The 14,923-nt window shown below is 34.7% G+C and overlaps 2 protein-coding genes across 2 annotated transcripts; both read left to right on the forward strand.

Moving 5' to 3' along the window:
• The first annotated feature begins 3,983 nt into the window (after positions 1-3,983).
• Positions 3,984-4,568, forward strand: LOC115995045. Its single transcript, XM_031119459.1, has one exon. It carries the CDS (start codon positions 3,984-3,986, stop codon positions 4,566-4,568), a length of 585 nt encoding a protein of 194 aa, XP_030975319.1.
• Positions 4,569-9,250: 4,682 nt separating this feature from the next.
• LOC115995063 lies at positions 9,251-10,045 on the forward strand. The gene has a single exon (XM_031119519.1). The coding sequence runs from the start codon at positions 9,279-9,281 to the stop codon at positions 9,915-9,917; it is 639 nt and encodes a 212-aa protein (XP_030975379.1). The 5' UTR covers positions 9,251-9,278; the 3' UTR covers positions 9,918-10,045.
• The last annotated feature ends 4,878 nt before the right edge of the window (positions 10,046-14,923 follow it).

Consider the following 14,923-nt stretch of genomic DNA (forward strand, 5'->3'; position numbering starts at 1 on the left):
AAAGACTCCCAGGGCGAACACGATTTAAATCATGTATGAACACCACAAAAAAAACCCGCCGTCTGGTGACTAAGGCCTAGCCTTTCAAACCCACGCTCTATAAATGATATTGTTTGGGCCTTTTCACGTGCGAACCCAACACTATCATGGGTCGCTACAAATCGCGTCCTTACAATTGGTGCCATCTGTGGGAAGGGCTTGTGTCTTGGCACTGGTGGTGGGTTGATACCCTCCTTCACATCATTTTCAGTAGCTGGATATCGTGTTTTAGCATAAAGTTCCACTAGGGGCTACATTTCTTAACTAGGGGCTGCGCTTCGTAGCGTCAGCAGCACGAACGGTTCTAAGGGCTTGACCGAGTTGCTAATCCCCCTAAACCAAGGTCCCACACCATAGTCGAACTTATGAAAATCAAGTTTTGGACAGAACCAAAGTATTGCATGGTCCTCGAACTCAAACCTATGGGGAAACTAACTACTTATAAAAATCAAGTTTTGGACAGAACCAAGGTATTGCATGGTCCTCGGACTCAAACCTATGGGGAAACCAACTACTTATGAAAATCAAGTTTTGGACAGAACCAAGGTATTGCATGGTCCTCGGACTCAAACCTATAGGGAAGCCAACTACTTATGAAAATCAAGTTTTGGACAGAACCAAGGTATTGCATGGTCCTCGGACTCAAACCTATAGGGAAACCAACTACTTATGAAAATCAAGTTTTGAACAGAACCAAGGTATTGCATGGTCCTCGGACTCAAACCTGTGAGGAAACCAACTACTTATGAAAATCAAGTTTTGGACAGAACCAAGGTATTGCATGGTCCTTGGACTCAAACCTATGGGGAAACCAACTAGTTATGAAAATCAAGTTTTGGACAGAATCAAGGTATTGCATGGTCCTCGGACTCAAACCTATGGAAAGGTCAGCTACTTAATAAGAGTTCTAAGTTGCTCAATCCTTGGATCAAATACCAAAAGAGGTTAAAGCTATGAAAGTTATTGGGAAGATGGTGAAACGCCTTATTACTCAGCGACCTGTAGGGGCAGTTCATTTTTTGGTCATATGTCCTCGGATGATTACTTCCTACACCGCACTGAGCATTCAGTTGTCATCTCGGCTATTTTGGGATAAGTGTTGTTTTCTCAGGTCGGCATTATTGTGCCAAACAGCTCTATTAAAGTTCATAATAATATCTTTTCCTTAGCAAGGGTTCCGACCCTAAGTGTCATTTGTTCAAGATTGGTATTATTGTGCCGAACAGCTCTCGTAAGTTCATGATAACGTCTTTCTTCTTAGTAAGGGTTTCAACCCTAAGTATCATTTGTTCGATTCAGTATTATTAAGTAGTGTAGTTTCAATAAGCACAGAGCAAGATCTTTTTATTAACTGGGATTTTGGCCCTAAGCATCGTTCAGAGTATAGAAATAAAAAAGAAGTCGCAAAGTAGTGCGTCTATTTACGACATAACCATTTCAAAAAGAAGAGATAGAATATACGAAACAAAACAATGATGACTTTTATTAATATAAAGGGGTATTACATTGTACAAAGAAGGGCTTAAACAAGCCTATATAGAAAACGAGTTACAAAAACAATATAAAAACAACAACAACAACAAACGAACAGCCAGAAATCTCTTTAAGCTCTGCTCCCAAGTCTTTCCAAATTCGGGCCCATTAGCATCCATATTGAGAGGAGGACCTTCCTTGGTGGGAGAGAAGAAGAAAAGGAAGAAGGAAAAGCACGAGGATGGATCTGGTGGTGGAAAGAAGAAGAAAGAGAGGCAAAAGGAGGCACCAGTGAAGGAAGAGAGGAAGAAATAGGGATACTTTGTCCCTGCGTCAGTCCTGACTCCTAACACGCTGGTGCCATGTTAGCTATGCTCATAAGAGAGCGGCTGGTACTGATAATGGGTGACCCCAGCTCAGTCGCGCCAAAAGTTTGACGCGACGAATGCCTGCTTCGGATTTTGGCTGAAAGGAGGGTAAGAAGGATCTTGAGTCTCTGCCATCCCTGTCCTGACCGAGACATTTTGAGCTTCATAAGAATATGGTATTTCTGGGAAGGGTGTGGTTCCTTCATTACTTACTCCTATCTCGAACATGACATAATTTAAGGTGTAACTAGCGGATAAAGTAAACTCTGGAGGAGGCTAAGTGTTTCAGATTTCAGAAGGATTAAAAGGGTCTCTGTACAAGAAAAATAACCTCTTGCTTTTCTTCTTATATGAGGGGCAAAATAGAAGGTATTTAATCTGTCCAGATTTCCAAGAAAATCTGTAAACGAGAATATACCCGTTCCACTTCCCCACACCGTCAATAACCGTCGAATTTAAATGGTCTCGTAAAGGGAAATCATTAAAGGCGCGTTTTGGATAAGCAAATGGCAGGAACGCATTGTGAATGAATTTAGAGGAGTGTCTCGTAGCCTGGTATGTTTCCTGGGCAGATGAAGAGACACCAACATTAATGAAGGACCGAGTTAAACGAGCCGTAATAAAGGCTTGGCATTACCAAAACCCTCCTCTCCAACCAAGAGGTCGGACAGCAGGATTTTGAGGGGCTATTGTGGGACCCAATGATTTGTGGCCCTGGCCCATTTATTCTTTGGGGCCCAAGGCCCGAGCCGAGGAAGGTTATGGCCCAGGATTGGTAATACAAGTACAAAATAGTCTTGGGACACAGCCGAGGACGATTCAGTCCTCGGCATGTCTGAGGTCTCACTGGAAGGAATGGCAAAAACGGTATAGGAACAGTTTGGAAAAAATCTAAAATATCTAGGTCAATAGAGAAGGATACGCTGGAAAGTATAACGACCAGGGAAAGCTATCTTTACTGCCATTCAATACTCTGCACCTGACAGAGCCATACTCTCCAGCTTTTACAACCACCCCCAACCACTCTGGATATGGGTTGATGGGACAAGTATCAGTCTTGGAAAAGTCGATCCTACACGTGGACGAAGGATAAGGAACCTAGGCTAGTATAAAAGGAAAAGTAAGCAATCTAAAGCAGAGGCTGGGAAAAATGGCCAAAAACCAGAGCCTCCCAGCCCGCCTCTAGGAGAAAGACTCCCAGGGCGAACACGATTTAAATCATGTATGAACACCACAAAAAAAACCCGCCGTCTGGTGACTAAGGCCTAGCCTTTCAAACCCACGCTCTATAAATGATATTGTTTGAGCCTTTTCACGTGCGAACCCAACACTATCATGGGTCGCTACAAATCAAGTCCTTACAAAAATAATTAGTCAAATTATTTTACCTAGTTAGTAATGGACCGTATATAGTCATAGTATATTTATATGATTAAGTTTTTATGGTTTATTTATATTGAACTCCTCGTTTTCTACATTGAATTAACTCACTTGGCACAAAAATGAAAAAAACCTTATATTAGATGAGTTACGTGGCGCAAAATTAAACTATAATTGAATTCCAATTTTTACACTAAATTAACTAGCTAACTTGACACAAAGTTTAAAAATTAGATTAGATGGGATATATGATGCAAAATTATACTCTAATTGAATTCCAATTTGAAACCTAATTGAATTTCTCTCAACTTCACCTATTAATATATATATATATATATATATATATATAGATATTGATTAATTTCAAATTCCTTTAACTCTTTGTTAATAGAGTTTTAGTTGGAATATAATTTATAATTTCTTAAAATTTTAAAAATAGAGTTTTACTTTTACCTAATTCATATAATATAAGATAAATAAAATTATAGTTAGAGTAGAATTTTATAAATTCTTGAAGCCAGTGAGTAATAAACTTTGAGCCAAACTAAATTATACTAATAAATAAATTAATCGTGTTGTCAATAATATAGAGTTTAGCTCGGAATAGAAGACTGGAGAAGAATTAGAAAGTCGGTGTGCTCCTCTATATAAAGCCCAAAGGCCCTCTTAACTCTGATATAATACTCCGCTTGTTTGAAATCCAAAGTAATATAATTCCAAGCAATGTCAACTCATTGGTTCATCTTCCTCTCCATCCTATGCGTGACCGCATTCCGCTTCTACATCTTTGACCTCCTCGTCACCAACAACAGCCCTATCTTGCCAAAGTTCCGAGTCGACTCAGTCTCCGTCTCTAACTTCTCCTACTTTGACTCCAACTCCTCCGTCACCGGAAACTGGAACGCCCAGTTCTCCATCTATAACCCCAACAACTGGATGACCATCTCCTACGAAACCTCGCTCTTTCACGCATCCGGGTTCAATTCCGAGACCCGAATCCCTGCCTTCAACCAGTCCAGGCTTAGCCAGACGTTTGTCGATGCTACGTTCGCCACTAGAGACGATTACGTGGACAGAGGGGCACTCCGTGACATCAACTTGGACGGCACACCTGGCTCAATCACTTTCAATGTGATGCTTGTTACTGGGTTTAAATTCATGGCTACTGGAAGTGGACAACTTGTAGATTTAGGGAGTGACTATTTCACGGTTTGGTGCGAAGGTTTGGTTGTTTCTCTCTCTCCATCATATAGCAGTGCCTCCGGGTCAGGGAAGCTGGTGAAACCCAGGGACTGCGACGTTTTTTAGTCTTTAGCTAGTTATGATAGGAGGAATTAATTATATATTGCTAGTTTATATAGATTGAAATTGGTATACTGTGGAATTATTAAAAAAAAAAAATTAGGATACTGTACAGTTTTCGAAATTGGGTTATATCTTTGAAGTTTTTTTTTTTTTTTGAATATTATGCTTTTTATTTAATTTAGTAATTGGAGTTATTATTATGTTTTTTTTTTTTATACAAAATAAAAATTTTATTTCGGTCTAAGTGTTTATGTCATGAAATTCAATTTTAGAGACTTGAACTTTGATACATTTGTATTTTAAATGGTGTAGAGAGTAAAAGGGAAGGTTTTTTTTTTTTTTTTTTTTTTTCTATTATTTATCTATACTATATATAAGAGAATTTTCCTTTTTCAACTATATAAGAGGATTTTTCTCTTTCCACTATACTTTTATGTGGTTCAAAAATACTCATTTTAACTAGACTTTTATGTAATTCAAAAATACCCTCTTTTATGTGATTCAAAAATACCTTCATTAATGAAGGGTAACTTTATTTAGGAATATGGTCATAAATATCAAATAACAAATTTCATTTTAAATTCAAAAAAATAAAAGAAATTACATTTCTTACTTATCTCTAAAATTTATCCTTTTTATTTGTTTGAAAAATAAAAAAATATTTCTAAATTATAATAGTGCCCAAAAAAATAGAAGAGCATCTGAGCACGCGTGTGAATGTGTGTGTGTGTGTATATATATATATATATATAAGTTTTGAATTCAAAAGTAATATTTTCACAATAAATCATGGGTAGCTAATTGTTATTGGTTCTAATTTGAGCCTATTATTGAAAATACTTCTTTGCCTCACCAATAACAACTTGTAATAACTTACTACTTAAGAGTTTTTGTAAAAATGTTGTGAAAATATTGTGAACATAACATTTCTCTAATAATTAGTAAGAATAAATACATTCCAAAATGCATAAATCTAATCACACTCCATATAATTTTTGTGATTGGGAAACGCATAAATCTCATTACACATTCGCATGTGCGTTATGCGTGCACAAAGGCTTTATTTTTTTTAACATTACTTTCCATTCATCTCAATTCAAGATTGGGTGTTTTTTCTAATCACCAAAAGTCCTAGGATTGTGATGAGATGTAGTACCCAAAAAAAAAAAAAAAAAACAAATTAATGCATCCACAAAATAAATCTCATCACGCTCTTAGGAAAATGCAATAACTCCAAATTGGAATGAACTAAAAGTGTTGACATCTAAAAAAAATGTATAGAAAAGCCTATGGCTATGAGCACGCACATAGCGTGTAATGAGATTAGCTGCTTATTATTTTGATTGTAAATTGTTTGATTTTTGAAAAATTAGTATAATTAGAAACAGAGCTTTTAAAAAATTAGTCATAGTGTGTGTAATGAGGATAGTTGCTTATTATTTGATTGTCAATTATTTGATTTTTGAAAAATTAGTATAATTAGAAATAAAGCTTTTTAAAAATTAGTCAAACTAAATTCTTCTTGAATTAATGGCACAAAATTGTTATGCGCGAGCGTCCTCAAAGGCCTTTTGGTTGGACAAATGCTTTGTAATAAGCTGATATCATGAACTATTAATTAAACACTTCTAATATGATGAAGAATTGATGGTGAATAAGATGAAGAATTTTGGATCATACAAAAAGCATTTACAGTGTAGAAAAGTGAGTTATATGGTTATTAATATAGTAGCATATAGATTTTTTGTCCCTTATGTGTTAGTTACTCAAAGATTCGATTTAAATGGGTTTATTAGAAGTGTTTAATTAAATATCATTTTCGTGGCTCTAAATTGATGAAGTATCAATTTTTTTTTTTTTTATATATAAAATAGAATTTCTACTCTAACTTAATCTAAGTGTATATATGTGTGAAACTCCCTCTTGGAAACTTAAACCCCAGCCCTTGAGCAATTATACAATTTTGAATTCTTGAGTAATTATACAATACCGTTTAAAGATAGATATAATGTTTCAAATAATAATTATGATTTTTTTTTTAAATTATGAAATCTAAGCAATCATGAATATTTAAAATACAACATAAAATCTGATTTGTCTCACGCATCTACATAGAAATTAGCCAAAAAGCCTCCACACTCCTGGAGCATCTACACACAAATATTAGAGACTAATTAACTTCATGCGCGTTGCACTGTTTTGATCATAAAATTATAAATAAATAAATTTATTGAAAAATATAATCAAATAAATAATTATTATATGTTATTTTGCAAATAGTCATAATTTATTTACTCATATATCATATTTACACATGCATAACAGTTGATGGGTCTTGCAGCTTTATAAGCCTTTGCACTTGAGGGTCAATATTCTCTACTTCAATTGGGTTTTTTTTTTTCCCTTAGACTTTATGCCTCCTTAATTCTCATCTAACCTATTGAATTCGCATAGAAAACGTTCATGCTATAGAATTGCAATATGATGAGTAGATGGTATATCTAATGGAGTTGCAATATGCATAGTTTTTTTTTTTTTTTTTTTTGAAGGCGCAATATGCATAGTTTTATAAGTGGGTTTTGTTACCAAATAATCATAATAATAAAAGGACATTAAAAATAGTTTTTACTTTTAAAGCATCTCCTTCATTGGCATCACCCCAATTTCAGGACACCCAAAATCCAAAAATTTAGCCACATCATTCCAGAAAATTGGAAGAATGTATATTTTCACTATAAAAAAAAATAAAAAAACAAATTGCAAGCTCCCAAAAAATAAAAACTAACTGAATGACAATTTTGCATATTGAATTAGTTAGAAAGCCATGGGTGTAAAAGTTATATCCAGGGGAGCCTTGGCTTTTATCATAAAAAATTGCACAAGGGGATCACATGAATAAGAGGTTCTTTTGTAAGTCCTCTTCTTATTCAATCCCTCGAAGTCTTTAGCCTGATTCAACCAATGCACTCCTTATGCAAGTCCTTCAAATAAGGGTTCGTTTGGATACCATTTATTTTCCTAAAAACTGAAAACATTGTAACAAAATAATTTTTAAATGTGTGAATAGTATTGTGAGATCTATTTTTAATAAAAAAAGTTGCTGAAAAAAAAGGTTTGTGGGTCCTGTGAACAGTGCGCAGGACCCACTGGTGTGACATAAAACCACAAAAATTGAGAAACACACTTCCAAAAAAAAAAAAAAAAAGGTGAAACGCTGGACGTGGAGATGCAGATGCCAATCCAAACACATACTAAGATATAAAAATTATAAAAATTTTATGCCTCTGAAACCAAAGTAATGTCAAATGATGAGCCAAGTTAACACCAAGTCACCAACTATTCTTTTTTATCTAAAAACTAAAACCTGTAGACAGAAAAATTGTAACTTTGAAATCCCATAGCCGAACCTCACTATCTCAAACAAATTCATTCTCTCTTGAAAATTTAGGTTATTTTTTGTAACAGTTTTTATTTTTTATTTTTAAAATTTTGTTTTTGGGAATAGAAAGAAAGAACAATTTTCTTGTATTTTTGAAATAAAAACATGTTTGGTTAGTAAAAAAAAAAAAAAAAGTAGTTTTCTAAAGGAAAAAAAAATACTGAAATATGTTGCTACTAGGATTCGAACTCTGACACTAATTTATTAAATGAGATAAATTGATTAAATTAGACTCATATTTTCATTAGCTTTTGAAAACTAGAAACTGAAAACAGTTTTGCTCTCATAAATTGAGTTTTGATAACAGTTTTTGTTTTCTATTCATTTTAAATTCCTAAACAAATTTTTTAATCTCAAAAATAAAAATAAAAATTTTAAAAACAGAAAATAAAGGGAAAAAAACAGTTACCAATTATTTTTCAATCTTGTAATAAGAAATACACTACACACATAGCAAAGAACAAAATTTTGAGATCTCAAATTAAACCCTTTAGATAAAAAATTAACAACTCTACTTTTAAAAGAAATGTCAAAACCAAAAAAATATTATACCTTCAAACACTCAACCTGCCAATTAACCACCCTTGGCTAAAATTGAACTTTTGCGACCATAGTTGTGTAATTCCAACCAAGAATCCTCCATATATAGCCCCAAGGCCCCCAACTTGTGTATCATGCTACACAATCCACTTCCAACGTCTCATCATAGCACATCTCTATTTAATTAACTATTTGAAATGTGGAAGGATGGAATATATATATATATATATATATATATTAAGCCACTTGATGTAAGGATAATAGGTATAATGCAAGTTTTATTAAAATAAAATAAAGATAATTTATTTCAAATTCTATTGATAGAGTTTTAATTGGAATATAATTTAAAATTTCTTCAAATTTAGAAAATAGATTTTTACCTAAATTAAGTTATCTTAACAATTCATAGGATAAGATAAATAAAATTTTAGTTTGAGAAGAATCTTTAATTAATTTCTTGAAGTCCTGTCTAATAGACTATAAGCTAAATTAAATAATAATTAATAGGATAAGGATAAAGGAACCCATCCCTCAATAATTTCTGTTTCGTTCAAAAGAAATAAACTAATCGTGTTGTGAATATAGAATTTAGGATGGAATAGAAGACAGTTGAAATACGACGGAAAAATCGAATTAGAAAGTCGGTGGCCCTCCTCTATTATATAAAGCCCAAAAACCCTATTAACTCTTTCCATCCAAAAAAAAAAACCCTATTAACTCTGCAATTCAAAGCAATGTCAACCGGTACCAGTAATTGCGTCTTCTACAGCAGTATCGTCATCCTCTTACTCACCTCCATAGCCTTAACCGGCTACCTCATCCGGGACACCGTCTTGGTCATCAACAGCCCTAGATTCCCCGAGTTCCGAGTCGACTCACTCTCCATCTCCAACCTCTCCTACACTTACCCAAACTTCTCTGTCTCCGGCAACTGGAACGCCCGGTTCTCCGTCCAAAACCCCAACAAAAAGTTTTCCATCTCCTACGACCTCGTTCAGTCCACGCTCGTGTACGAACCCAAGTCCTCGCACGTTTACGAACCCGAGTTCATATCCGAGATCGGCATCCCTGACTTCAACCAGTCCATGCGTAAAGAAACGTTTATCGACGCTGCGTTCGCGGTCAGCGACGCTTACAGATCAATGTCACTCGGTTACATTAACGTCGACAGCACAGTCTCTTTCGTTGTGAAGTTTCTTGGTAGGATTAAATTCAAGGATGGTAGGGGTAGACTTGTTAAAGATTATTGGGGGAGGGAAGCTCTTAAGGTTCATTGCGAAGGTTTGGTTGTTTCTCTCGCTTCGTCACATAGCGCTAGCGGTGCCTCCATTTCAGGGAAGCTAGTGGAACCCAGGGACTGCAAGATTTTATAGTCTTTAGTATGATAGGAGGAAGTATTGCTAGTTTCTTGATCTTTGTATGAACAAATTGTTAATACCAAGATCAAGAAATTGATCTTGCTAGTTTCACAATTGCCTTCCTCGTAAAAAAAAAAAAAAAATTGTATGAAGTATTGCTAGTTTACAATTTACATATAAATTGAAATTAGGATTTTAATTTTTTTTTTAATTTCCCGGATAATGATGGGTGCATAGGTTTTCGGTTTTGTTATGTTTGATTGAAGTTATTTTGATTTTATTTTTTTGAAAATATGCCCTTCGTTATGTTTTTTTATTTTATTTTATTTTTTTATAAATAAGTTTTGAATTCAAAAGCATATAGTTGAATTGAATGTAAACGCATAGCTGAAAGGTAAATCTTAGGGTTTTTCCAAATTAAATTCATACACTCTCCTTTCGACGTCTTGGCTTCTCAATATATATATATATATATATATATATGCATGCAAGCTTTTCTTTAAATTAAATTCATACACTGTCCACATTTTTTTTTCCTCATCCACAAATGGACTCTATGCATATAAATTCCCACTACACATATATATAGGTCATTTTAATTGTATCAGTTGGGCTCACAGCCCACCCTCACTCCCTCCTCAAGACTTGGGTCCCATAATCAAGGGAAATTAAAAAAAAAATGAGAGGATAAAAAACGAGGAGGAGATAGAAAAGTGGAAAGATAGGAGAAATTTTAATTTTTTTTCATTTGTGTTTGGTTGGGGTGGAAAAGTGGAGGGATGAAAAACTTTTTCATTTGATTGAGAAGAAAAATGGAAGGATAAAAAATGTGGTTTGTATTAATTTATTGTCATGTCTATATTAAACTAAATTGAGAAGTACCAAAAAAAAAGACAAAAACCAAATAAAAAGAAGGAAAACGACAAAACCCATGTGAAATTCACTCAACCAAATGGACCCTAAAGACAAGGTTCAGACCTACTTTCATCAGGGCCATTAATGAGTTGATAAGCATTGAACTCACATGCCTCATGCAAGCTAAATGGGTTTAGCTGGAGAATGAATCCCCTAAAACCCACTATGCATACAAGAGATTACATAGAAAAAATAGAGAAAAAAAATCACCCAAGAACATCTACAAAGAGGCAAAGATCTACAATTAGCAATTTGTTTGTGTTCACATGTCATGTTAACTTATGAGTATTTAATTATATATGTCACACAAGAAACATGACACATTTATTAATCATATTAGGATTCCTTGATCCTAACATATATAATCTTCTCTTTGAAAAAGCAAGATAACTCATTGGCCCCTCCTTCAGTTTTTTTTTTTTTTTTTTTACATCCAACCCAATGGACTCCATGATCGAGACACCTAATTCAAGTTGATTCTTTAAGAAATATGATCAGCCATGGAAAGTAAACATGATTTGCCTCTTCAAACTTCAAATTCATGAACTAAGTTTACATATTTTCATTGGGTAAGCTTGGATCCTATGGTTTGGAGGGAAAAGTATGATTCAATATCTCTTCTTTAGGTTCATAGAGTCGCCACGTGCATGAGCATATAATGCCTCAAAGAGTCATGTGAAATTTTTTTTTGTCTTCTCTTGAAACTTCAATTTACAACTACTCTTAAAAAAAATCCCCAGGAGAATACTTTGTCACCCTATCTCACCTAATCTTATTCGATCCTCATTATCAGGAAGTCTCACCATTGAACTTATGTTAATTTACGACTTTATTATTGAACTTTTAATGATTTTAAAACACTAAAAGTTAAGGTTCGTTTTTATAGTTTGTACTTTTCTCAGGTTTTGGGTTTCGTTTTATAGATTTAGAAGTAGAACGTTAATCAACCAATAACCATTCTCGAGTTTATGTGGGTTGCAAGAATTTATTTCAAATTCCTTGAACTCTCCGTTAATAGAGTTTTAGTTGGAATATAATTTAAAACTTCTTATACTTTTTTGAGGAGAAATATTTCTTAAAACTAAGAAAACAGAGTTATGGTAACAATTAATATTGTAAAGAGGGAAAATTTTGGACCTATCACAAGCTGGCATATTATACTACCAAGCAACATATGGTCAATTACAAAGCGCCACGTACTGTTACTAGTTTCTACCATCACCATTTAGAAACCAACAAAAAGTTTCCAAGTATCAATGAAATAAAAACATAAAAAGCATGCACAATGCCAATCACACACCGGCGCATGTAAGCAGTAACATAAGCAGTCCAATCAGGTGCTGACATGTGTCACCTTGAAAATTAAGACATTTCGGCCAATCAAACAATACCATGTGTCTTGAAGGAAAAGTCTTAAAGCTTCTCCAATCAGGCTGTAACATGTGTCACCAATCAGTCTCCGCCACATGTCGTTCATCCACTCCCAAATTCCTATAAATAGAAGTCTTCCTACGCCATTTCTACACACCAAGACATCTTAGAAGAGATCTTGGAAGACACCAACACACCAAGGCATCCATGCCAGAAGCAGCATCAAAGAAGATTAAGAAATACAAAAGCTCTGCTGGAATCAAGCCCTAAAACCTCCAAGAACTTCAACCTTAAATACAAAGAACATTCAAAGCATAATCATCCAAACTACTTGCCTAGATCTTAAAGTTTGCTAAAATCAAGCCCAAAAGCTTTCAAAAACTTCAAGAAACCACAAATCAGTGAAGCTCTATGGATTCAAGCCCCAAAAGCTCCGAAGAACTTCCGCCACAAACCTTCAAATACGAAGAACATTCAAAGAGAAATCATCCAAATCATCTTCCTAGGTCTCAAAGTTCATTGAAATCAAACTTAAAAGTCTCAAAGCCTCGAAGAATTTCCACCACAAACTTTCAAAGACAAAGAACACACGAAGAGCATGAAGAACATGAAGAAAAAAGGATTTCTAACAAGCTCATAGCCAGAGATTCATTATAATTTTGTTTCAAAGATCTTCAATCCATTCTTTAGCCAAATTGAAGTATATTTGGTGTTCGAATCAAAATCACATTACCACAATTCCAATCAACAAATCTTTCAAGGAAATCAAATTAGAAGATCACTCTTTTATAATCACAGAGAATTGTACCATACATTGATCAATACAAATTCATATTTGTGAAACTATTTTACTTGTTTGATTTATTTCAGACTCAAAATTTAGTTGTCCACAAATATAATATAAGATGAATAAAATTTTAGTTTGAGTTGAATTTTTAATTTCTCGAAGCTTGAGATATAAACTTTTAGCTAAATTAAATTATCCTAATAGAAATAATAATTAACAGGATAAGTAACCCATCCCTCAATATTTTTTTTAGTATTATTCCATGCTCCAGTACAAACTTGAGTCCCCTCTCTCTCACAAATCCGAGTTCACTTCCGAGATCCGAATCCCTAACTTCAATTAGGGACTGCGAGGTTTATTAGTCTTTAGCTATGATAGGAGGTGAAAGTTCAATAAGTGTATAAAACACCTTGAACGTTTAGACCCCCAATTTACAAATTACCAATTCAAGCTTAATATCAAACAATTAATATGCGAAAAATGAACGTAAGCTTAATACAGAATTAATAAACAATCTAAACCAAATAAATTCACATCCACAGCAGAAATTAAATGGAAAAGAATAAGGGAAGAGAGATGCAAACACAAGGACAACACTCAATGTGTTATCGAAGAGGAAACCGAAACCCTCGGCATAAAACCTCTCTGTCGCCCTCCAAGCGGTAAACAATCCACTAAAGAATGTAGTTGGGATATATGAACAGCAAAAGACCCTTTAAGCCTAATCTACCTAATATACCTAAGCCCTCCAAGCTCCTACTCCAACGAGGTTACGCCGAACCTATTTCTTCTTTAGTTTGCCGGATTTCGCTATTTGACCATAGCATCTACTAATATGAAATTGGTCCCTTCTTAATTGCTTCCCAAATAACAAATGGCCTCCTCACAGATATGGGTATGATGAGAAAAGGTTTTGGTAATGTACCTCTCATGGATTTTACAATGGAGAGGAAGAGAGTAGAGGAATTTGAAGAGTCTCTATGTGAAGATTGTGGATGAATTAATCTTGTTTTTCTCTAGGGTTTCTCTCTCAAAATTCTCTCTAAAAACTCTCTTAATATCGTGGGTATAAGGGTATATATATAGTAGGGTGAGAAAGAATGTGAAAAGTCAGTTTTTCCCAAACAGGGTGTTCTGGCGACTTGACCTCGTGACTAGGTTGAGTCGCGAGTTCAAGCCGCGAGCTAACGACCTAGCCAGCTTGAGACTTTTGTCCTGTAGTGCAACAGCTGGCGCGACTCTTCAGCTTCTGGCATGCTCGGCATGTGTGCAACTTTCTGGCGACTTGCAAGCCATGAGCCACCCACGAGATCCAGTCGCGAGTCCCTGCTTGAGCATTTCTTCGCACAATCTTGAGCATTTCTTCACACTTTCTCACACACTACCCTTACATGATTCCCACCTAAATACAGTGTTACTAATTGCTAAAATACAAGCAAATTTGACACAGAATAAAGCCAACAAGATAGTTGATAAAGCTCAACCTTACAGGAGGAATTATTAATTGTTAGTTTATAATAGGAATGGCAACGGGTTGGGTTCAGGGCGGGTTTTTTAATGCCCAAACCCACCCTACAGGCTCGTTACCTAAACCCAGCCCGTTTAATAAACAGACTTTTTTTTTTAATCCCAAACCCACCCTGTTGGGCCTCGCAGTCCCTGCCCTAAACCATTTTGCCAAATTAAAAAAAAAAAAAAATCAATTTTTTTTTTTTCAGCTTTAAGCCCTAACCCATGGCGGAATTATGAAATCCAAAACAAATCAAATATAAACTAAGCAAAAATCAAACATAAACAAGAATCAAGTACTGCCTAATGAACCCAGACCTAATGAAATTCACATCCAGTGACATAGAATTCAAGCATTAGTGCATTACCCAATGAAACTGCACATCCATAAACAACCTTTTGAAGTAAACTAATTTACAAAAACAATATTTTTTGGCTC

The sequence above is a fragment of the Quercus lobata genome, chromosome 1, assembly GCF_001633185.2.
Source record: "Quercus lobata isolate SW786 chromosome 1, ValleyOak3.0 Primary Assembly, whole genome shotgun sequence".
In the NCBI taxonomy this organism is placed as follows: domain Eukaryota; kingdom Viridiplantae; phylum Streptophyta; class Magnoliopsida; order Fagales; family Fagaceae; genus Quercus; species Quercus lobata.

What these genes read in the sequence shown, in the direction of transcription:
- LOC115995063 (XM_031119519.1), top strand. Translation starts at nt 9,279, where the DNA reads ATGTCAACCGGTACCAGTAATTGCGTCTTCTACAGCAGTATCGTCATC.
- LOC115995045 (XM_031119459.1), top strand. Translation starts at nt 3,984, where the DNA reads ATGTCAACTCATTGGTTCATCTTCCTCTCCATCCTATGCGTGACCGCA.